Raw genomic sequence first — 26,001 nt, 5'->3', positions numbered from 1 at the left:
TGGTCAGTTTTGGCCCCGTGACTGCCCAAATAAGCGAAGTGTGCAGTGATTCTAAGAGCGACACCTGTCATACGGACTCACAGTATTATTTCATTACCACAGCAGACTCCCTATGCATGTTACTGCAAGGCACAGTGTCCTACACCACTATAAAGGCTCTCTGCAGCCAGGAAATAGCTGTTTTTTAACGAAATTCACTACAAATAAATTCGGATCGAACCCAATTTTTTTTTTTTTAAACGGCGAATTGAATTTTTGAAAAATCCGCTCATCTCTAGTCACCACCTGCAGAACCACGCCTTTATAGGGGTTGTCTTGTTAATTGTCTATCATTTCTACATGTCTGTTCAATTTGCACAACAGCAGGAGAAATTGATTCACAATCAGTGTTCATAACTGGACAGGTTGATTTCACAGAAGTGTGATTGACTTGGTTACATTGTGTTGTTTAAGTGTTCCCTTTATTTTTTGAGCAGTGGGTATATACAGTGTGTATATGTATATATATATATATATATATATATATATATATATATATATATATATACACACACACACACACACACGTATATACTGTATATATGTTACAGGCAATGTATGAAATGTCTGTGTTATTTCAGTCTTTTATATACTTTACCTTGCTATACAATGCCTAGGCAATATATAGAATGACGAGAACTCTTAGTATGAAATGTTAACAAGTATTAAATGTTGGCACTTGTTCTTCCACAGAAGAAATGCAAATGTCCTCACTTGTTGCAACGAATGTCATTATGAATTGCAATAAATGAAATGCAAAATAAACTGCACTTGTTTAGTTCACCCCTCACATTTTTGTAAATGTTTTATTATATCTTTTAATGGGACAATACTGTAGATCTGACACTTTGATACAATGTAAAGTAGTCAGTGTACAGCTTGTGTAACAGTGTAAATTTGGTGTGCCCTCGGCCGCGGCCTTCTCACTGTTTACCGCAGGACCAGTGACGTCACGACTAGTATCAACTTGCCTGGGCGGGGCTAAGCTCCATTCAAGTGAACAGAGTTTAGCCCGCCCAGGCCAGTTGATACAAGTCGTGAGATAACAGGGCCTGCGGTAAACAGCGAGCAGGCCACGGTGCTCCTGGAGCGCCGCTGCCTTCTCAAACAGCTGATCGGCGGGGGTCCTGGGTGTCGGACCCACGCCGATCAGATGCTGATGATCTATCTAGATCATCCATTTAAACAAACTGCAAAACCCCTTTAACTCTCTTGAGCATGGAGTTCACTAGACCTTCACAGGTTACCACTGGAATCCTCTTGCACTCCTCCATGACGACATTCTGTGTTGTCCCATGAAAAGATATAATAAAATATTTACAAAAATGTCAGGGGTGTACTTACTTTTGTGAGATACTGTATATATATTTATATACACTGCCTGTCCAAAAAAAAACTTGCCACCAAAAAAAAAAGGTCACACACTCTAATATTTCGTTGGACCGCCTTTAGCTTTGATTACGGCACGCATTCGCTGTGGCATTGCTTCGATAATCTTCTGCAATGTCACAAGATTTATTTCCATCCAGTGTTGCATTAATTTTTAACCAAGGTCTTGCATTGATGATGGTAGAGTCTGACTGCTGCGCAAAGCTTTTTCCAGCACATCCCAAAGATTCTCAATGGGGTTAAGGTCTCGACTCTATGGTGGCCAATCCATGTGTGAAAATGATGTCTCATGCTCCCTGAACCACTCTTTCACAATTTGAGCCCGATGAATCCTGGCATTGTCATCTTGGAATATGCCTGTGCCACCAGGGAAGAAAAAATCCATTGATGGAATAACCTGGTCATTCAGTATGTTCAGGTAGTCAGCTGACCTCATTCTTGGAGCACATACTGTTGCTGAACCTAGACCTGACCAACTGCAGCAACCCCAGATCATAGCACTGCCCCCACAGGCTTGTACAGTAGGCACTAGGCATGATGGGTGCATCACTTCATCTGCCTCTCTTCTCACCCTGATGCGCCCATCACTTTGGAACAGGGTAAATCTGGACTCATCAGACCACATGACCTTCTTCCATTGCTCCAGAGTCCAATCTTTATGCTCCCTAGCAAATTGAAGCCTTTTTTTCTGGTTTGCCTCACTGATTAGTGGTTTTCTTACGGCTACACAGCTGTTCAGTCCCAATCCCTTAAGTTTCCTTCGCAGTGTGCATGTGGAAATGCTCTTTCACTATTAAACATAGCCCTGAGTTCTACTGTTGTTTTACTTCGATTTGATTTCACCAAACGTTTAATTAAGTGATCACTGATCACAATCATTCAGGATTTTTTCCTGCCACATTTCTTCCTCGAATACGATGGGTCCCCACTATCGTTCCAGTTTTTAATAATGCGTTGGACAGTTCTTAACCCAATTTTAGTCGTTTCTGCAATCTCCTTAGATGTTTTCTCTGCTTGATGCATGCCAATGATTTGACTTTTCTCAAACAGACTAACATCTTTTCCACGACCACGAGATGTGTCTTTCTACATGGTTGTTTAAGAAATGAGAAGCAACTCATTGCACCAGTTGGGGTTAAATAACTTGTTGCCAGCTAAAAGATAATCGCCCATGCAGTAATTATCCAATAGGAGGCTCATAACTATTTGCTTAGCTGAATCCAAGTGGTGACTTTTTTTTTCCGACAATCCAATGAGCGATAACGGAGGCCGGTGAAAATCCCTTTATTGGGAACTGTTTACATGCAAAACGTGTTTACAGAAAAGTTGCTACGTTTCGGCTATAGCATAGCTTTTATCAAGCACAATGTGATCCCCAAATGACCCTGCTTAAAAAGTGCAAGCCACACCTCCACAAACGGACGTGGCCAATCACATGATTGCATAATACATTAATCATCCACAATATATCCAGGTGTGTGTATGCATAATCGCTTAACATATACAAAGATATCCTCCTATGTGAAGAGTGAATCGCTAAGGAACACATACCTCCGTGATGCACGCTTCCATCGCGTCCCCCTGCATCCAGTGCGCATGTCCGGGGAGGCGGAGTCGTGTACTCACGTGCCCGGCGCTGATCACATGATCGCAGACAAACCCGTCCATGCTATCAATGATGCCGCCGAGCCGCCTCCAACTCATCCCCCAGACTGCGCTCTGTTACTAGGGACGCTTCACAAACCACCCGCCCAGAGCCGCTGGCAACAGACATCCTCATAATACTCTTGAAGCCCAGCGATCGTGTATCAATCCCCAGTTATGGAGGGGGGCAAGTTCCTCCACCTAGTGCATCGCGGAGCAGTGTTCAATGTGCAGAACATAGTGACATAAGTGAATATAACCCTAAAGTTAAAAACAGGTACATATTAAAAATCACTATACTGAGTACAAATACATCATATCGTCCCATGGACAACCTATATATTCCCCACATTAAATTCAATATTCATCCCAAATGGTTGGAGTGCCTTCAGTTCAAAAATCCACTTCAGTTCCTTCCTTTGTAGGATTCGGTCCCTATCACCCCCCCCCGTCTCATTTTACCGACTGAGTCAATGATCCAGAACCGCAGCTGATTGACCGAGTGTCCCCGTTCGACAAAATGCTTAGCTACAGGTTTATCCACTTGTGCCCTTCTAATATTGCTCTTATGGGAGTTAATCCGCTCACGGGCCTCCATCGTGGTCTGACCTATATAGATGAGGCCACATGGGCATGTGATCATATACACCATGTCACGAGATCTACATGTATAGAATTCTTTTATTTTATAGGATTTACCACTATAGGGATGGGCAAAGGTATCTCCTTTCACCATATTCCCACACTTGCAGCAGCCAAGGCAGGGATAGCTTCCCAACCTCCTTGGCGCCAGATACCTTTGTCCATCCCCCAGGGAATCCCTTGTTTCTGTCCTCACCAACTTATCTCGTAAATTGGCGCCTCTTTTATACACCATCATGGGGAAGTGCTCAAACTCACCTATTGTAGGTAACCCTTTCTGAAGGATATGCCACTCCTTACGTATAATGCGTGCAATCTCCCCACTAAGGGCACCATAAGTGGAAACAAACGGAATACGTTTCTGATCCCTACTCTTATTTTTGCCTTGGAGCGTGGACTCACGGTCAACGGCCACCACCTTTTGTTTCATTTTCTCCACCAATTTATGAGGATAGCCCCTATCAAGGAATTTCCTCCCCATCTCATCACCTCTTGTGCCAAACTGTTCATCACTAGACACCACCCGTCTCACCCTCAGAAGTTGGCTCCAAGGGAGTGACTCCACCATCCGACGAGGATGGTTACTGTCAAATTTCAGCAAGTTGTTCCTATCAGTTGGCTTATGATAAATATCAGTCACGATTGTCCCATCCTTGATATATACCATCACATCTAAAAATTGTAATTCAACCGGAGAGACCGTCATGGTAAACTCTAGACCAGGTACTATCTTGTTAAGATGTTGATGAAACAACTGTAATTCATCTAGGGTGCCACCCCAGATCACAAAGATGTCATCGATGTAGCGCCACCAACACCGGGCTCCCCCAAAGAAGGTCGACCCATATATAAATTTGTCCTCCACCTCCGCCATTAACATATTAGTATACGTGGGCGCCACGTTGGACCCCAAGGCCACTCCACACTGCTGCTGGTAAAAGGTGTCCCCAAAGCGGAAGTAATTCCGCCTCAGGACCACCTCAAGAAGTTGGAGGACAAATCTATGGCCACCCGGGGAGAGCCTGGTGCCGGCCAGGGCCACATCGACGACTCTTAAGTCAAATGCATGCTCAATAGACGTATAGAGTGAGACCACGTCAAAACTGACAAGAAGAGGGTGGGCAGGCAGACTCAGATCCCTCAATTTCAACAAAAAATGGCTGGTATCCCTAATATAGGATGGGGCGCTGGTGGCATGGACACGTAACACCTTGTCAAGGAATATGGCCGTATTACTGAAAATCGACCCCCTACCCGATACAATCGGTCGGCCAGGGGGATCGACAAGGCTATTGTGGATCTTGGGGAGTACATAGAACAGGGGAGTGACCGGATGTTTAATCCTGAGAAATTCACTGACATCCCTATCAATGATGCCCTCCACTTGGGCCTCACTGATGATGTTCTCAAGTATACGCATAATGTCCCACTTGGGACATCATCTATTTATCCCCAGGACTGTGACTGTGACGAGGGGACATCCTCTGCGTTTGGAGGAAAGAAGGTTTGTACACAAACATAGAAAAGGATTCTTTACGGTAAGAGCAGTGAGACTATGGAACTCTCTGCCTGAGGAGGTGGTGATGGTGAGTACAATAAAGGAATTCAAGAGGGGCCTGGATGTGTTTCTAGAGCGTAATAATATTACAGGCTATAGCTACTAGAGAGGGGTCGTTGATCCAGGGAGTTATTCTGATTGCCTGATTGGAGTCGGGAAGGAATTTTTTATTCCCCTAAAGTGAGGAAAATTGGCTTCTACCTCACATTTTTTTTTTTGCCTTCCTCTGGATCAACTTGCAGGATAACAGGCCGAACTGGATGGACAAATGTCTTTTTTCGGCCTTATGTACTATGTTACTATGTTACTATGTATGTATACCTCCCGGTCACTCAACTGTCTATGCACCTCCCGATTATAGCCAACCGTGTCCATCACCACCACCGCCCCTCCCTTATCAGCCGGTTTAATGGTCAGGGTCTTATTCTGTTCCAATTGTATCAGCGCCTCCCTCTCTCCCCTTGTCAGATTCACAGAGGCACCCATCCTACTGCCTTCACTCAATCGGTCAATTTGTTGTGACACGATATCAATATAGGCCTCCACAACATGGTTGTTGTGGGGAGGTGCAAAATCACTCTTAACTCATGCCTAATTATTATACTCGGCATAGCAACTGCAATATATGAGTGTGTTTCCCCCTGGGGGCAGCGCATCAGGCACATCAGACAATCGCCTTTGCATAAATCAATAGTACAAGCGAATGTAGGAAACGTAATATATCTAAACTATAAAATTTGTAATATAAAATGCCTGTTTTTCCACTTGTACCTCACCCCAGTGCAGTATTCACAGCTACCCTACTCATTACTGCTTTATAGTGTCTTCCATGCTGGTGCTCCTTCTGAGGGGATACTACAGAGTTATATTTTTTCAAAGGTTGTTTTTAATTTTAGTAGAAGAACATAATAAAAACTGTATAAATTTGGTGTCGCTGTAATCATACTGACCTTCAGAATAAGGCCGTCATGTCATCTTTAGCACACAGACTACCCTGTAAAAATAAAACCCAAAAAACTACGTAGCATTGTGGTTTTTTATTTGTTTTACCAGTTAACTCCACAAAGAATTTAAAAAATTTTAAATGTAAAAAAGTTATGACTCTTGGGTGGCATGGAGGAAAAAAGCAAAAATGATTGGCATGGTTCCGAGGGGCTTAAGGTTGATGTGAACCCAGTAATGGGTCAGTATAGGAACAATTATAAAGCAGAGGAACAAAGTGACGACCAAGGATGAAGTGTGGGTAACATTCCATTCCATTGATGGCCACATTGTGGGCTGCTGAGAACATTTCCCAACCTACTGGAATACAGACTGCTGAATGAAGTTAAACTTGTCCTTTGTGTGGAATGCCAAAGCAGTGGGGTGGACGGGGTGGAGCTCGAGCTATGGGTAAACATGGACAGCCAGGGTCCAGTTTGTTTTCAGCACAGATAGAGTACATATGTGACTGTACAGTTTGTTCCAGTGATCTTTCTTCATATTTTCTGGAATAGAAATTTCGAGCACAATAATCTGACACAATTGTAGGAAAATGCAGGTTTGTACTGATTTAATTCTATATGTAAATTAGAATATTTTCATTTACTCTGCCTTCTTTGACATCTATCAATGATCTTGAAAAAGTTGAGGAATTGAAACATAAAGTAAAATATGTGTGTAAAACTGCTCAGCTTGGTGTAAATCCATGAAAAAACAATAAGGTATACTCGCCTCACTGTCCCATGACAACTTATCCCCTATCCACTGGATGGAGGATGTGTTTGATTGGTAGTGCGTCGGTGGACTGCCTGCCGTTCCTTTATTCTCAAAAACTCTGCTATCTATGGCAGTCCCAAAGAGTTGAATGGAGTGGCCACTTCATTCAAATGGGAGAACATGGGCTGCCGTTTTGGTGATTGGTAGGAGCCCCTGTGGCCGACCCCCTTTAACTTAGAGTGGTTGTCTCACTTCAGCAAATGGCATTTATCATGTAGAGAAAGTGAATACAAGGCACTTACTAATGTATTGTGATTGTCCATATTGCGTCCCTTGTTGTCTTGATTATTTTTCTCTTTTCCAGGGGGCTACGATCCACTCTGCAATCCAGCAGCAGTGGTCATGCGTGCACGCTATAGAAAAAGGCGCCAGCCTTTGATCATAGGCCGGCCCTTTTTTCTATAGAGTGCAAGCATGGCCACCACTAATAGATTTCAGGGTGGCCATTATCCCTGGAATTGAGCAGTGTATAATGTAATGGAAAAATGAATCAAGACAACAAAGGACGCAATATGGACAGTCACAATATATTAGGTGGCTTGTATTAACTTTCTTTACATGATAAATGCAATTTGCTGAAGTGAAACAACCCCTTTAAGGTTTGCCCCTATCAAGTGTTAGGATACTTTAGGGAGCAAGTGAGCAATCCGTTCTGGAAGTTGATGTGATAGAAGCTGGAAAATTGGACATATTTGAGGACCTTATGTGTATAAAGCTGTAGCCGCAGGCTGGTCACAATGCCTATTCTGACCCCTGTCTACCGCCAAAAGTGCCTACAATGGGCATGTGAGCATCAGAATTGGACCATCTAGCAAAGGACAAAAGTAGACTGGTCTGATAAATCATGTTTTCTTTTCCATCTTGTGAAAAGTTAGGTGTGTGTGCGTTATTTACCTGGGGTGGGGGTGGCACCAGGATGCACTATTTGAAGAAGGTAAGCCAGAGGCAATGTGATGTTCAGGGCAATGTTCTGCTGGGATATCTTGGGTTACTTTCACACTTGCCACATACCTAAACATTGTTGTAGACCAAGTACACCCCATCAGAGCTGTTTTCATGGCACAAGGGGGTCCAGCACAGTATCAGGTTTTATAGTTTGGCAGATTGGTGTATATATAAGGTGAACTGTGCAAGAACAAGTCTACCATTTGAGTCAGTGCAGTATGTGCTGGAGTAACCTTTCGTTGATCCAGAAACAATCTATTGTAACCTGTGGCGGCTTCCTTTGCAGAATCGCAGTTGTCTACAGAGAGGTCATGATATGCTTTTAAGATGTTTTCCTGGAGGGGAGCTTGTTCGCAGTGATGATAATACATGGTGATGGATGCCAGGATGTTTTAACTTTAAGACTACTTTCACACTAGCGTTTTAGTTTTCCGGTGTTGAGATCCGTCATAGGGGCTCAATACCGTAAAAAAACGCTTCAGTTTTGTCCCCATTCATTGTTAATGGGGACAAAACGTAACTGAGCAGAACGGAATGCTCCAAAATGCATTCCGTTCCGTTTAGTTGCCTTCCATACCGTAGAGCAAACCGCAACATGTTGTAGTTTGCTTTCCATCCTGGGATGCGGAGCAAGACAATGGGGACGGATCCGTTTTCTCTGCCACAATAGAAAACGGACCCGTCTTGGCAATGTTTAAGATAATACAACCGGATCCGTTCATAACGGATGCAGATGGTTGTATTATCAGTAACGGAAGCGTTTTTGCTGAACCCTGCCGGATCCAGTAAAAAGGCTAGTGTGAAAGTAGCCTAAGTTATACAAGCAACTGATAAGGAGAGGCCTTTTTTGACAGAACCTGAGGGATGAGAATGTAAAAATAAACCTAGTGCGAGGACAAGGTGCCCCATGAGCCATGAACATCACTGACACGTCTGCCGCTCACCATGCTGTAAAGCCGCAGATCACTGTGCTCGCTAATTTATTTCCCTGTCATTTACATCAGCACGTTTGTTACTGGTATCTGTCTTCTTTGTATGAATGGAACCTTTCTCATGAATCTGTATTTGCCTAATTTTACTTACGTATTCCATATTTGTGTACATGCAAACTAGTCTGGCATCAGAATGGGATTAATTAGTCAAAAAGACATTTAAATGTAAAAGTTTTGTATATACACATTAAATAGCAGCTGAATTCCAAGCACAGGTAGCTCAGGGCAATTGATACTATTTGCATGCAGCTAACACTGGGGCAGGTTTAGGCCTCTTTCACAGCAGCGCTATTTATTTCCATTGTTTTGCTCGTTCATTGTTAGATCTATATATTTTATATTTTTAGCCAGATTTATCATTGCAACTTTTTGACCAGTGACAATATCATCATGTCAATCAAAGTGCAGAGGGCGCAGCAGTTACAGAGAGAGCAGAGCCTCTAGGTGTAATTGCAACGCCCCCGTTGCTCCCAGAGGCTCATTTGCATACATTAAAACTTTATTTTTCTCAGCAATGCGGGCACATATGAACATTGGACCAACACAGGTGCCTTCAGCTGCCAAGTGCACATGTAACAGGTCAGCCACTTTCATAGCTACAAATCTGATGACAGATGCCCTTTAATACAAGCAGGGCGGGGAGAAGCCACGCAGTGGACTCCTTTCCCTGTGCCTAAACTCTTATCCCTGTGCTTAGCTCGTTAATACTGTTTTCTCTGAAACCACAGCATTTCAGTAAAAAATAGCTCTATGTCATGAAGGACTCTGGTTCGGGCAGCATGAACCCCCGTAAAGTGGTGTTTTGGAACTTAAATATTGATGAGCTGTCCTCAGGGTAGGCCGTCATTATCTGATCGGTCAGAGTCCGACTCTCAGCACCCCCGCTGATCAGCTGTTTGAAGGGGCTGGAGAGTTGGCATTGCTGCCTCTTCATAATATATCAACCACAGTCCTGTACATTGTATATCGGCTGTGCATGGTATTGCAGCTCAGTCCCATTTACTTGAATGGGATTTAGCTGAAGAAAGGCCATGCAAAAGATGCATGTAACGTCACAGGCCAAAGAAGAGGCCCCAGCATTTGCCTGAGATCCTTCAAAGAACTGGTCAGCAAGGGTGCCAGGAGTTGGATCCCCAGCAGTCTGATATTGGTGATCACTATTAAAATCCTGGAATTCTAATTTAAAGGGGTTCTGCAGTTTGTTTAAACTGATGATCTATCCTCCGGATAGATCATCAGCATCTGATCCCCGCCGATCAGCTGTTTGAGAAGGCAGCGGCGCTTCAGGAGCGCCGCGGCCTTCTCACTATTTACCGCAGGCCCAGTGACGTCACGACTAGTATCAACTAGCCTGGGCGGGGCTAAGCTCTGTTCACTTGAATGGAGCTTAGCCGCGCCCAGGCCAGTTGATACTAGTCGTGACGTCACTGGGCCTGCGGTAAACAGTGAGAAGGCCGTGGCGCTCCTGGAGCACCGCTGCCTTCTCAAACAGCTGATCGGCGGGGGTTTTCCGGGTGTTGGACCCCCGCCGATCAGATGCTGATGATCTATCCAGTTTAAACAAACTGCAGAACCCCTTTAACCTGGCGCAGGCATTGCTTCCTATCCAGTTATCAACCAACACGCTGTGGCCTCCAGTCTTTGTTCTGAAGTGCGCATTAAAACTTGAAAAAAACACTTTTTTATGCTGAAGTATTGCTTGTTAGCATGCTGAAGCCTTGGGATGCAGCACTGTATTTTGTTATAAAATCTCCTGAATGCATTCTTTCCCTTTTTAGTCCTATCACAGTGAAGGATCAGAATCATTACTCCATCTATACCCACATCTTAACTGGCTTAAAATGTGCTGTTATATGTTTGAGTTTACAGTTTGATTTCAGTATTGTCCGAGGGAAGAGTGTGGTCATGTGTTCACAGCAGCCTAGGGATCAGATCTATAACTTCCAGCACTAAAATTTCAGAGTAAGGCCTCCTACACTCGACCATATCCATTTTGCATCCTGCACTTTCCGCGGGAACTGCCTATTCTTGTCTGCAAAACGGACAAGAATAGGACATATTCTATATTTTTTTGCACTAGCAGAAGGACCCGACTTCGCTCGGGTATATGTAATCTATTTCATTTAATGTTTGTGTGTGTCGTTAAAAGATATCAACACTATCCACTATAACAGTGACATTTACTGCACCCCGCCCCCATAACAATGACCTTCCACAGCCCCCCACCCCTTAACACTGACCCCCCACAGTGCCCGGTCCCTTACAATTGGACCTCCACAGCAGCCCACCCCCTTAACTTTGACCTTTACAGCAGACTTCCCCTTTAACAGTGAGTTTCACAGCACACCACCCCCTTGACAGTGACCTCCACAGGGACCCGCCACTTAACAGTGGCCTTTACAGCAATCTGCCCCTTAACACTGACTTCTATAGCAGACCATCCCCTTAACTGTGACCTCCACAGCAGCCTGCCCCTAGGGTGGCCAGAGGTCCAGTTTTAGGCCGGACAGTCCGGCTTTCAGACTCCCTGTTCTCCGTCCGGCGCAAAAGGAGAAAGTTACTGCCCCTCCCACCCCTGCAGCTGACATAAGTTGATTTTAAACTTCATTTTTTCAATCCCTGTCAGCTGAGGAGTGGGAGGCGGCATGGCCTAACCGAATCGGGGGCGTGGCTCAGCGGGACCTAGAAGTTGATTTTTAACTTCATTTTTTTCAATCCCTGTCGGCTGAAGAGTGGGAAGGGGCGTGGCCTAACGGGAGCGGGGTGTGTCCTTTTGAACAGCTCACTCTAAGGCCCCTTTCGCACGGGCGTTGCGGGAAAATGTGCGGGTGCGTTGCGGGAACACCCACGATTTTTCCGCACGAGTGCAAAACATTGTAATGCGTTTTGCACTCGCGTGAGAAAAATCGCGCGTGTTTGGTACCCAAACCCGAACTCCTTCACAGAAGTTCGGGCTTGGGATCGGTGTTCTGTAAATAGTATTATTTTCCCTTATAACATGGTTATAAGGGAAAATAATAGCATTCTGAATACAGGGTTAAAAAAAAAAATAATAATTTTAACTCACCTTAGTCCACTTGTTCGCGTAGCCCGGCATCTCCTTCTGGCTTCATCTGATCTCTGTGCAGCAACAGGACCTTTGGTGACGTCATTTCGGTCATCACATGATCCATCACCATGGTAAAAGATCATGTGATGGATCATGTAATGACCGGAATGACGTCACCAAAGGTCCTGTTGCTGCACAGAGATCAGATGAAGACAGAAGGAGATGCCGGGCTACGCGAACAAGTGGATTAAGGTGAGTTAAATATTTTTTTATTTTTTTTTAACCCCTCCAGCGATGTTTTACTATGCATTCTGTATTCAGAATGCTATTATTTTCCCTTAGAACCATGTTATAAGGGGAAATAATAATGATCGGGTCTCCAACCCGATCGTCTCCTAGCAACCGTGCGTGAAAATTGCACCGCATCCGCACTTGCTTGCGGATGCTTGCGATTTTCACGCAACCCCATTCATTTCTATGGGGCCTGCGTTACGTGAAAAACGCACAAAGAGGAGCATGCTGCGATTTTCACGCAACGCACTAGTGATGCGTGAAAATCAGCGCTCACGTGAACAGCCCCATAGAAATGAATGGGTCGATATTCAGTGCGGGTGCAATGCGTTCACCTCCCGCATCGCATCCGCGCGGAATACTCGCTCGTGTGAAAGGGGCCTAAGACAGCAGCACTGTGCTGTCTGAGTGTGAGCTGCAGGATAAAGTCACCCGCACTCCCACCCAGTGCTTTAAGTGGGCCAAAAGAGGTGCCGGTACTCTATTAGGCGCCGGTGCTCCCCCCCCCTGCACATCAGACCCCCCCATCACACACATATATATTAGTTCCTCTATGTACCAGTACAGTACCCCCCCCACCACCGCACATTCGTTCCTCTCTGTACCAGTACCCCCCTGCACATCAGACCCCCCCCCCACTCATCACACACACACACATTAATTCCTCTCTGTACCAGTACCCCCCTGCCAGGGGGGTACTGGTACAGAGAGGAATTAATGTGTGTGTGTGTGTGATGAGGGGGGGGTCTGATGTGCAGGGGGGTACTGGTTCAGAGAGGAACGAATGTGCGGTGGTGGGGGGGGGGGGTACTGGTACATAGAGGAACTAATATATATGTGTGTCATGGGGGGTCTGATGTGCAGAGGGGTACTGGTACAGAGAGGCACTAATGTGTGGTGGTGGTGGGGGGGGGGGGTACTGGTAAAGAGAGGAACTAATGTGTGTGATGAGGGGGGGGGGGTCTGATGTGCAGGGGGGTACTGGTACAGAGAGGAACGAATGTGCGGTGGTGGGGGGGGGTCCTGGTACATAGAGGAACTAATATATATGTGTGTGATGGGGGGGTCTGATGTGCAGGGGCCCCCTACACATCAGACCCACCCATCAGACACATATATATTAGTTCCTCTATGTACCAGTACCCCCCCCCCCCACCACCGCACATTCGTTCCTCTCTGTACCAGTACCCCCCTGCACATCAGACCCCCCCCCCCCCTCATCACACACATTAATTCCTCTCTGTACCAGTACCCCCCTGCCAGGGGGGGGGGGGGGGGGGACTGGAACAGGGGGAACTAATGTGTGTGGGGGGAGGGGGGGTGCCTGTCACTCACCAGTACTCTTCAGAAGTTGGATTCCAGAGCAAAGTCGATGTTCTTTGCTGCACCGTCCGACTCCTGACTCCAAGGAGGACCAGTCACTGGTCGCCGCACTGATCGCTCCTCAGTCACAGGCGCGCGGGAAGGAGTTGACGTCACCTAACGTGAGGTCAACTCCCTGCCTGCGCCAGCCTGAGCCGTACTCTGCAACGACCCGCCCCCCTCCACTAGCTGCCCAGCCAACGACATTAGGGAGGAGATACTGCCAGCTCTCCGCTGCGCTCCGGTACCGGAAACCCACGTACTGGGCGCACGGAGAGGTGCTGGTACTCTCCAGGGCAATTTTTGGAAGTGGCGGTACTGAGTACCGCCGCGTTCCGGCCCACTTCAAGCACTGCTCCCACCCCTGCAGCTGACAGAAGTTGATTTTTAACTTCATTTTTTCAATCCCTGTCAGCTGAGGAGTGGGAGGGGGCATGGCCTAACCGAACCGGGGGCGTGGCTCAGCGGGACCTAGAAGTTGATTTTTAACTTCATTTTTTTCAATCCCTGTCGGCTGAAGAGTGGGAGGGGGCGTGGCCTAATGGGAGCGGAGGGTGTCCTTTTGAGCAGCACGGTGCTGTCTGAGTGTGAGCTGCAGGGAGAAAGTCACCCTCCCTCCCACCCATACAGCTGACAGAAGTTGAGTTTTACCTTTATTTTTTCAATCCGCGTCGACTGAGGAGTGGGAGGGGGATACCAAATAACCTTGATTTTTAGAGGATAAATACATCTATTGCTGGAACAAAGGCACATCTTGAACTAAGGTACTAAGTGCTATTAGCCATGGCTTTACTTCAATAGCGATTATCCTGGTGACAGATTTCCTTTAAAGCTCACCTACAGCAGTGAAGAAAAAATGGCTGGATTGTTAAGGGAACCTAGAGTAAAACTGTGTATATGGAGGCGAGCTTCTATTGGCTGATAAGGGTCATGTGACCAAGCTTCTATTGGATAATGAATTTTTGGGAATATCTCAGGAACGGTACGTCCTAGAGAGCTGAGACCTGGACTAAAACCTTCCCGGACACCTGATGTACCTATGTGCCGGATTTCGTGATTGTAAATGCGACAGTGCGGATTCCTTTAGCGGACGTACATACATACATACGTACATACACACACACACACACACACAGACATACACTGAGCTTTATATATTATTAGATAACGAATACACGGATTTGCGGCCCCATTGAAATTAATGGGACTGCATTCAATCTGCAAAAAATTCCAGGTGTGTGCAAGAACCTTTTGTATAGTACTTCAGGTAGGTCTCCTTAAGTGCAATCAGGGAGTTCCCATTCCTATGTCTGTACAGGTAGATGTGATTGGTTTATCTGCCAAAAATCCCGGCTTTATTTAAAGGGGTTATCCCATGACTAATGTAAAAAATCATAATCAGACATCATATAGTACATGACAGCCTCTTTCTAACAAAGCTAGAACCAGCCCTGCACCTCACATGGATCCAGAGATATCACTATTCATTTCTTCAGTTGTTGGTGGCAGTTGAAAGATGGAACTTGCTTTCCAGTGTTCAGCACTTTGTATATAACTGAAAAGAAATGGCAATTGTATTTATTTCCCCATAAGTTTGCTTTAGGCCTCATGCACCTGGCTGTACCATGTTTTGCATTTCCGCAAAACACAGATACCAGCAGTGTGCGTTCCGCACAATCCTATCCTTGTCCGTGATACACGGGGCACACGGACTGCTGTCCACATTTTTTGTGGCTCGGGTGTGGACTTAAAAAACATTTGTGTGCATGAGGCCTTATCGTGACTTTTAGCTTGATAAGAGGCAGATCTGTCTCTTTTAAACTTTGACTTTTGCTGTAGACAATTCCCTATGGTTCTCGTTTAGCCACGGGCCATTTTACATTCCCATACTAGGTATAATAAGTTACAGGTTTCTTTTTTTCTTTTATATCTGATCAAAATCAACCAACAAGTGACCCAATAGTTAGATTTTATTTGTTTCCCTTTTTTAGCCAGTAGAAGCAGGGTGGTTTTCATCACGAGTTATGATTGTATTACTGTACTAGAAATTTACTGACAGACATGTTTTGATACACATCGTATAACTGTATTATGAAGGAAAGAGTCCTAGAATATACAAACCGGATTCCAAAAAAGTTGGAACTGAATGCAATGATGTGGAGGTGCCAACTTCTAACATTTTATTCAGAATAGAACATAAATCACGGAACAAAAGTTTAAACTGAGAAAATGTACCATTTTAAGGGAAAAATATGTTGAATCAGAATTTCATGGTGTCAACAAATCCCCAAAAAGTTGGGACAAGGCCATTTTCACCAGTGTGCGGCATCTCCCCTTCTTCTTACAACACTCAACAGACGTCTGGGGACCGAGGAGACCAGTTTCTCAAGTTTAGAAATAGGAATGCTCTCCCATTCTTGTCTAATACAGGCCTCTAACTGTTCAATCGTCTTGGGCCTTCTTTGTTGCACCTTCCTCTTTATGATGCGCCAAATGTTCACTATAGGTGAAAGATCTGGACTGCAGACTGGCCATTTCAGTACCCGGATCCTTCTCCGCAGCCTTGATGTTGTGATTGATGCAGAATGTGGTCTGCCATTATCTTGTTGAAAAATGCAGGGTCTTCCCTGAAAGAGATGACGTCTGGATGGGAGCATATGTTGTTCTAGAACCTGAATATATTTTTCTGCATTGATGGTGCCTTTCCAGACATGCAAGCTGCCCATGCCACACGCACTCATGCAACCCCATACCATCAGAGATGCAGGCTTCTGAACTGAGCGTTGATAACAACTTGGGTTGTCCTTGTCCTCTTTGGTCCGGATGACATGGCGTCCCAGATTTCCAAAAAGAACTTCGAATCATGACTCGTCTGACCACAGAACAGTCTTCCAGTTATTTTCACTGGCTTAACACGCTACAAAAATACATTATAGTAATACAACAATTCCTGTTAACCCCTTCCCAACCAGCGCCATACTTGTACGGCACTGAATGAGTCTTTAAAGATGGCGCCCGCTCTTGAGCGGAGTGGACGCCATAGCCGTGTGGTGCCTGCTGTTTCTTATAGCAGACACCAGCGGCTAATGTCCGCAAACGGGACATTTTACACTTCATATGCTGTGGTCAATCCTGACCACGGCATCTCAGCGCGCAGGGGAGCCGGAGCTTGTGTGCAACAGCCCTTGTCGTTGTGAAAGACAGGAGGCTACTGCATAATATTTCCCATGGAGCCCTTTCCTGTAATAGGGCTCCATAGTAAATTAGTAATTTTCTCATAGACTCCAATGCTAATGCATTGGGGTCTATCAGAATAGCAATCTAATGATTGCTTGTTATAGTTCCCTATGGGAACTATAAAAAAGTGTAAAAAAATAAATAAAGTTTAATTTATTATAAAAAAAACACCCTTTCCCCAAAATAAAAATAAAAGAACTAAAACAATAAAAAAAAAAATCATGGGTATCGCCATGTGCGAAAACCCCCATAGTATAAAAATATCTTCCCCACACTGCAAACAGCGAAATGGAAAAAAGCGTCAAAATGGACGATTCGCCGTTTTTGGTCGATTTATTTTCTACAGAAAAATTTAATAAAAAGTGGTCAGAAAGTCATGCACATCCCAGAGTGGTATCAATGAAAAGTACAGATCGCCCCGCAAAAAATAAGCCCCAATACAGCTCCGTACACAAAATTACAAAAAATTTATAGGGGTCAAAATATGTAGACGAAAAAATAACACAGATTTTTTCGAATTTTTTTTATTATTTTATCAAAATGCTATTATTTTATAAAAAAGCAAGAAAAACTATACATATAAGGTTTCTCCGGATTCGTACTGACCTGTTGAAGGAAAGTAACTGCTCAGTTTTATCACACATTGAACGTTGTAAATAATAAAAACTGTAAGGCCTCCTGCACACGGCCGTTTTTTTTCCCCTTTTACTGGCCGTTTTTTGCGTTCCGTATACGGAACCATTCATTTCAATGGATCCGCAAAAAAACGGATTGTACTCCGTATGCATTCCGTTTCCGTTTTTCCGTTCCGTTTTAACATAGAACATGTCCTATTATTGCCCGCAAATCACATTCCGTGGCTCCATTCAAGTCAATGGGTCCGCAAAAAAAACTGAACACATACGGAAATGCGTCCGTATGTCTTCCGTTTCCGTTCCGTTTTTTGCAGAACCATCTATTGAAAATGTTATGCCCAGCCCAATTTTATCTATGCAATTACTGTATACTGTATATGCCATACGGAAAAACGGAACGGAAAAACGGAACAGAAACGGAAACACAACGGAAACAAAAAACGGAACAACGGATCCGTGAAAAACGGATCGCAAAACACTGAAAAAGCCATACGGTCGTGTGCAATAGGCCTAAAACTGTGGCGAAATTGCTTTTTTTTTTTGAAATTTCACCCCAGTTGGAATTTTTTTCCCTCTTCCCACTACATCATATGCAATATTAAATGGTGGCGTTGGAAAGTAAATCTTGTCCTGCAAAAAAACAAGCCCTCACGGAAAAATAAAAAAGTTATGGTTCTGGGAAGGCAGGGATAGCAAAACGAAAACTGATGACCTGTTTAGAGGTCATCAGTTAAAAAACCCCGGAAAACCTCTTTAAAGGCATTATTGGTAAGATTCAGAGGTGCATGAACTTGAGATATTTCCCATTAAAAGGAGGGGGGTGGTGTCCTGGTCTTTTAGAGCAGTGTTCGTCAACTACAGTCCTCAGGGCCCACCTGCCAATCATGATTTGAGAATATCCCACAGAATGAATACCTGTGGTAATGCCTCATTCACACGTCAGTGTTCGGTCAGTGATTTCCATCAGTGATTTTGAGCCGAAACCAGTTGCGGCTCTAAACACAGAACAGGAGCAGATCATTCCCTTATACCTTATGTCTGTGGAGGCTCCAATCCTGGTTTTGGTTCACAGTCACTGATGGAAATCACTGACCGAACACTGACATGTGAATGAGGTCTTTGCACTGACACAAATTGTATAATCTGCTCAATACTAAGAAAATCCTTAAGGCCTCTTTCACATGGGCGAGATTTCCGCGCGGATGCAATGCGTGAGGTGAACACATTGCACCCGCACGGAATCCGGACCCATTCATTTCTATGGGGCTGTGCACATGAGCGGTGATTTTCACGCATCACTTTTGCGTTACGTGAAAATCGCAGCATGTTCTATATTGTGCGTTTTTCACGCAACGCAGGCCCCATAGAAGTGAATGCAAGCAAGTGCGGATGCGGTGCGATTTTCACGCACGGTTGCTAGGAGACGATCGGGATGGGGACCCGATCTTTATTATTTTCCCTTATTACATGGTTATAAGGGAAAATAATAGCATTCTGAATACAGAATGCATAGTACAATAGGGCTGGAGGGGTTAAAAAAAAAATAAAAAAATTTAACTCACCTTAATCCACTTGTTCGCGCAGCCGGCATCTCTTCTGTCTTCTTCTTTGAGGAATAGGACCTTTGATGACGTCACTACGCTCATCACATGGTTCGTTACATGATCCATCACCATGGTAAAAGATCATGTGATGGACCTTGTGATGAGCACAGTGCCGTCATCAAAGGTCCTATTCCTCAAAGAAGAAGACAGAAGAGATGCCGGCTGCGCAGGTGAGTTAAATAAAAATTTTAAATTTTTTTAACCCCTCCAGCCCTATTGTACTATGCATTCTGTATTCAGAATGCTATTATTTTCCTTTATAACCATGTTATAAGGGGAAATAATACAATCTACACAACCTTGAACCCAAACCTGAACTTCTGTGAAGAAGTTCGGGTCTGGGTACCACATTCAGTTTTTTATCACGCACAATAAAAACTGAACAACGGAACGCAATCGCAGTCAAAACCGATTGCAATTGGGTACCTACTCGCGCGGGTTTGCCGCAACGCATCTGGACCTTATCTGGACACTCTCGTGTGAAAAAGGCCTAAAACCTGACCGGCAGGTAGGCCCTGAGGACTGGAGCTGAGGAACTCTGTTCTAGAGTATACAGCAGTGGTGGCGAACCTATGGCACGGGTGCCAGAGGCAGCACTCATAGCCCTCTCTGTGGGCATCCGCACCCTGGAAAAAGTCTACGGTGTACAAATATGCCTTAGACTTTTCCTGCCATTCATCAGCGCAGGGCGCACTATGGACAGCACAGGCAGCGCACTGAATGTAGGCCGGCTATTATAGCTTAAAGATAAAGTACATGGAAGATATACTATACTGGACTGTAGTATTCAGGGCAATGACGTGTTGGCACTTTGTGATAAATAAGTGGGTTTTGGGTTGCACGTTGGGCACTCGGTCTATAAAAGGTTCACCATCACTGGCATACAGTGTAGGATGGGGTAACTCTGAAGCAGTGCCTCTCAGTGTCATTAGCAGATATGAAAACTCAGAAACTCCCTCTTCCTACAATCCTAAACTTCTATTAAATGGTCACATCTGATGTTTCCTGAGATTTTGGCTGCAGATAGCAAGATGTTGTATTGAGGTGATGGGGAAGTGCAAAACCTTTTGATCTCTTGCCAGTTGGCTTACCACACATCACGCCTGAAAGGTGTCGTTTTGTCATTTTACTAATTCTGTATATGGCACCTGCACATCTGAACTGCCTTGTGCTGAGCGATAAGACCTTGTGTCTGCATTTGCCTAAGTGACATCTGAGAATACATAAAGGACTGTGACTTCTCAGCCAGAGATGTTGTCAGGTTAGAGTCACACAATACCTGCCTTTCACTATACGTGAGGGTCAGATGGACCTTCTGGGGTTATACGGTAGCGGTGGGGGGAGTGCTGTGACGTAGGTAGCAGCTGGCTTTTCAGGCAGATGGGCTCAGATCACGGCCTGAGGCTGTATGTTAAACTTGTGCAAATGAGAGAGGGGGGCAGAGAGCGTGGAGGAATAGGAGGGGAATCAATGGCATTGTAATGGACTCTTAACGCACAATTTCACTTCCCTTTCTGACATTCAAATCCGTGTTTGCCTGAAAAAGTCCAGGACCAAGTTGTGATATCATTGTATGGCTTTTTATTCATTCAGCACCATGCAGCACTGACATATGTTCTTACTTGGATTGTCAGCATACAGATTTTAAGAAATCCACACTGTTATTGAAAATCCATGGGTGCGTCTCTCAGATCTTTTATCACTCTCCTAAAATGTAGCAGGTCCCAGCAATCTCTGAACAGTTCAGAGCGAGTCCTTTTTTTCCATGAATGGAGAAATTAGCTAGGCAAAATCAACCGACTGACGGGCTGGAATATACAATCATCCAATCTACAATACCCGTATACAAGTTATCAGCCACATGAACCTGAATTACAGAATAACACGCTCTACTGTAACTCAATGTTGGAACTTTTTTTTTTTTAAATCAAGCTTTATAACAATCACTGGTCAGTGGTCATGCTGGGTATTGTAGTTTCACAAGAGACACTAGATGCAGAGCATCGCGCCATAAGTGGCGGGTTTGCTGAGAAGATGGTAGACAATGACATGCCATAATAATTCCTTCTTTCTTTTTGTTGCAGATCTGCTCTGCAGAGGTTGAAGCAGGCTCACTCACCCTACACCCCCGGGAACAGAATGAAGTCTCACCCTGGTTTACGGATATCTTTTATCCTGTCCTCTCTCCAGTTAATCTGGGCTATTAAAGTTCCTCTGGACCGTAAGTTAAAGGGAAGAGGGTTTTGATGCCTCCATCTTCCTTGTTTATGTGATTCATATGTAAGAATGTAATAGTTATAATCAGCTATCTATAATCATTCGTGATTATGAATGCATGAACAATCTTTTTACCTGCCTTGTCTTAAAGGAGACGTGAAGCAGTCCACAGTGTGCAGATGGTACTGTGAAGGGCTTTAAGAAGCAGCTGTGTCTCTTAACATCCACCACTGCCCCCGTACAATAGCTCAACGACCCTGTCATTTTTAGGCTCCTTTCGTGACAGGGGACTCGTGAGCATACACAATGAGGACTCGTTCCGTCCAGCATTGCAGGTGGTAGCTTAGAATGAACCGAGCAGCTGCCTCTTTCTGAGGATACTTTGTAACATAAACTAAACTTAATGCTTGTCATCTTCCCCTTCAAGAGACAAGGAGGCAGGATCTCTGGACATCTTGAGTGTCAGGCTAGACGGTACACACAGACGTGAACTTGAGAAGGGGAGTGTAAAAAAATACTCAGCCCAAGTCAGCGGCATCTTACAATAGATTTTGCTCCTGTTACCGATTACAGGATCAAAGAGAAGAATGGTCTAATGGCAATACTAGAGAATTAAGCCTAAGATTGACAACACTAGAGAGTAAAGCAGGGGCTGATACCTGCACCCCAAATATCTACTTCCATACATACAGAGGTCTGGAGATTTTGTGATATTTGAGGCTATCCTAGTCTTCCTCCTCTAGATCTGCATAGAGCGACATCATGGTCCACTCTATTCTCTGTCCAGATATAGATAGTACCTTTGCTAGTACTGAATAATGTAATAATACAGCTGAGGAAGTACATCCTAGAGGGGCTTCTGTTGTGGAGGTCTCGAGCCGTCCTTCCGGCAGGGTGGATAAAAATCAATGATTTTTTTTTAAAAAAATCAAAAAAATTTGATTTTTTTTTTAGATTTCAATCAGATTTTTTTTATTTAAATCAGATTTTTTTTATATAAAATGCTTTTTGAGGAAAATATATAACCATCCAAAGGTTATTCCATCAGGAAATAAAGATTCGTTTTTTAATTATGTAGAATAAGGCTGTACGTGGACTCCCATATTGTTGAATGGATTAGGCAGTGGCTGAGGTACAGACAACAGAGGGTTGTAGTCAATGGAGTATATTCAGACCATGGTCTTATTACCAGTGGGGTAACTCAGAGATCTGTTCTGGGACCCATATTGTTTAATATCTTTATCAGCGAAATTGCAGAAGGCCTCGATGGTAAGGTGCGTCTTTTTGCTGATGACACAAAGATTTGTAACAGGGTTGATGTTCCTGGAGGGATTTTCCAAATGGAAAAGGATTTAGGAAAACTAGAGGAATGGTCAAAAATCTGGCAACTAAAATTTAATGTTGATAAGTGCAAGATAATGCACCTGGGACGTAAAAACCCAAGAGCAGAATATAAAATCAGTGATACAGTCCTAACCTCAGTATCTGAGGATAGGGATTTAGGGGTCATTATTTCTGAAGACTTAAAGGTAGGCAGACAATGTCATAGAGCAGCAGGAAATGCTAGCAGAATGCTTGGGTGTATAGGGAGAGGAATTACCAGTAGAAAGAGGGAGGTGCTCATGCCGCTCTACAGAGCACTAGTGAGACCTCATTTGAAGTATTGTGCTCAGTACTGGAGACCATATCTCCAGAAGGATATTGATACTTTGGAGAGAGTTCAGAGAAGAGCTACTAAACTGGTACATGGATTGCAGGATAAAACTTACCAGGAAAGATTAAAGGACCTTAACATGTATACAGGGCTGGTGCAAGGATTTTTGCCCCCTCATGTCACTCACTCACTGACAGACACACACACTGACAGACAGGCACGCACTCAGACACTCACTGAATGACGTACACAGAAACTCATTGACAGACACACATACACTCACTGATAGACAGACACTGACAGACATACAGCTACCCACTGAAACACACACACACACACACACAGAAACTCACTAACAGACACTCACTCACTGGCAGAAAAACACACACATATACTCACTGACAAACATACACATACTCACTGACAAACACACAGACACTTACTGACCGACAGACATCCACACTCACTGACATACACTCACTCACTGACATACACACACAGACACTCAATGACAGACTCACATACAATTACTGACAGAAAGACAGACATACATACACTCACTCACTAACATAAATACACAGGCAGACACTCACTCAGTCAAACACTCACCTCTCTGGGGTCCAGTGTGGTGCAGCTCCTCAGTCCTCCAGTACGCTGTTTAGTATGCCATGGCCAGAATTACGTTATATTCCGGCATCACAGAGGGCGCATGAGGGAGGAGTGGGGAGCTGCTAGAACAGCTTCCCTTGCCGCCAGCCTCCTCTCCTCCGGTAATTTACTGGCAGAGCAGGCACCTGCCATCAGGGTAAGCAGATGCCTGCTCTGCCATATTTAAGAAGGACCTCCACCTCCTGGCCCACCTGTAACGGCGCTGGGGGCGGCTCAAGAGCCACTCGCCCAGGGCTGCAGCTCCAGTCAGGGGGAGCCCACCAGGGTGCCTCCAGCAGGCCGGCGCCCTAGGCGAACACCTAGTTCGCATATATGGTTGCACCGGCCCTGCATGTATAGCTTGGAAGAAAGACGAGACAGAGGGGATATGATAGAAACTTTTAAATACATAAAGGGAATCAACAAGGTAAAAGAGGAGAGAATATTTAAAAGAAGAAAAACTGCTACAAGAGGACATAGTTTTATATTAGAGGGGCAAAGGTTTAAAAGTAATATCAGGAAGTATTACTTTACTGAGAGAGTAGTGGATGCATGGAATAGCCTTCCTGCAGAAGTGGTAGCTGCAAATACAGTGAAGGAGTTTAAGCATGCATGGGATAGGCATAAGGCCATCCTTCATATAAGATAGGGCCAAGAGCTATTGATAGTATTCAGTATATTGGGCAGACTAGATGGGCCAAATGGTTCTCATCTGCCGACACATTCTATGTTTCTATATGTGTAAATTGTTTGGTAAAAAAATTCCATTAATCCATTCACAATGTCATGCTCTTCCAGAGGTTTTTGTAATAGGGTTGTTGCGGGTATCGAAATTTCGATACCCAATCGATACTTTTGTCCCGGTATCGATACGATACCGGGATTTCCATTTTTTCGATACTGGGCTGCGCTCTTGCGCAGTCTAGTATCTCTGAACATGAGCTCGCTGCTGTCAGCGCGCTCATGTTCCCTCAGTAGCACAGGGGAGAAGGAAGCAGTCTCTCCCTCCCCCCTGTGCTGCTGCTGCCACCAATGGGGAGAGAGGGGTGGAGGAGGGGTGGGCGCACTGCACCACCAATGATAGGACTTTTCTTACACAGAGCGGCGCCCAGCAATGTCCCAGCACTTACTATTATTCCTGGGCGCCGCTCCGTTCGCCTGCTGTGCCCCCATTACTGTCTCCTCTCCTGCTCCATATGCTAATTACTATCGGAGCAATGGGGAGGAGACATCAGCTTCTCTAGTGGGCGTTCCTTCTCCCTGCGCTGCGATTGGACAGCGCTACAGCCAGGGGAGAAGGAACGCCCACTAGAGAAGTGCTGGGACACCGCTGGGCACCGCTCTCTGTAGGAAAAGTCCTATCATTGGTGGTGCAGTGCGCCCGTGTAGCCTAATACTTAGTCTGGACTCATATAAAGAAGTATTTAACACATAATACAGGAGGGGGGTGCCGGCAGCAGAATCGCATTGCCGACACCCTGCCCCTGACAGGGAGCTGCGATCAGCGGCAGTTAACCCCTCAGGTGCGACACCTGAGGGGTTACCTGCCGCTGATCTGCCAGTACCCGCCTTCTGTATTAAGGGGTAATTATCATTGGTGGCGCAGTGCCCCCTCCCCCACCCCCCAGTATTAAAATCATTGGTGCAGTGGCCAGAGGGTCCTCTCCCCTCCCCCTCATTGGTGGCAGTGGCCACAGGGTCCTCTCCCCTCCCCCTCATTGGTGGCAGTGGCAGCTTCTGATCAGAGCCCCAGCAGTGTAAGCCTGGGGCTCCGATCGGTTACCATGGCAGCCAGGACGCTACTGAAGCCCTGGCTGCCATGGTAACATCCCTGATGCTGTGTGCACAGAGCACAGGGCAGCAGGGACAGTGTGAGATCATATTCACCCTGATGGAGATCTATCAGGGTGAATAGGACAAGGGATGAAAAAAATCCCAGGTTCTTGCCCCTAAGGGGGGAAATAGTTATTAAATAAAAAGTGTAAAAAACTAACAAAAAAAAAGTAAAACAAAAAAACACCTGAATATTAAGTATGAATCACCCCCTTTCCCAATTTCACATATAAAATGTATAAACAATAAATAAACATATTACATATCGCCACGTCAGAAAAGTCCAAACTATTAAAATATAAAAAAAAATCAATGCGGTGAACGCCGGGACAGAAAAAATTAATAATAACTGTGCGATTCGCCATTTTTTAAAATGTGGAATGCACATGGCTTTTTTGGTTTATTTTTTTTGCGTGGTATCGAATGATATCGAGTATCGCAATACTTTTTCTTGGTATCAAAACCGAATAAAAAATTTGGTATCGCAACAACTCTATTTTGTAC

At 44.8% G+C, this 26,001-nt stretch overlaps 1 protein-coding gene across 1 annotated transcript in view; it reads left to right on the top strand.

Moving 5' to 3' along the window:
- NFASC (neurofascin) overlaps positions 1–26,001 on the top strand; it is a 183,770-nt gene that overhangs the window by 40,965 nt on the left and 116,804 nt on the right. Inside the window, exons 4-7 of the mRNA XM_040423988.1 lie at positions 5,376–5,384; positions 13,699–13,702; positions 16,768–16,777; positions 21,225–21,366. Of these exons, the coding sequence (XP_040279922.1) occupies positions 21,285–21,366 (82 nt within the window). The 5' untranslated portion in view covers positions 5,376–5,384; positions 13,699–13,702; positions 16,768–16,777; positions 21,225–21,284. The remainder of the gene's footprint in view (positions 1–5,375; positions 5,385–13,698; positions 13,703–16,767; positions 16,778–21,224; positions 21,367–26,001) is intronic.

Source organism: Bufo bufo, chromosome 3, assembly GCF_905171765.1.
Source record: "Bufo bufo chromosome 3, aBufBuf1.1, whole genome shotgun sequence".
Classification (NCBI taxonomy): Eukaryota; Metazoa; Chordata; class Amphibia; order Anura; family Bufonidae; genus Bufo; species Bufo bufo.
Note: the sequence above shows the minus strand (reverse complement) of the source record. Positions and strands in the feature narration are given on the sequence as shown.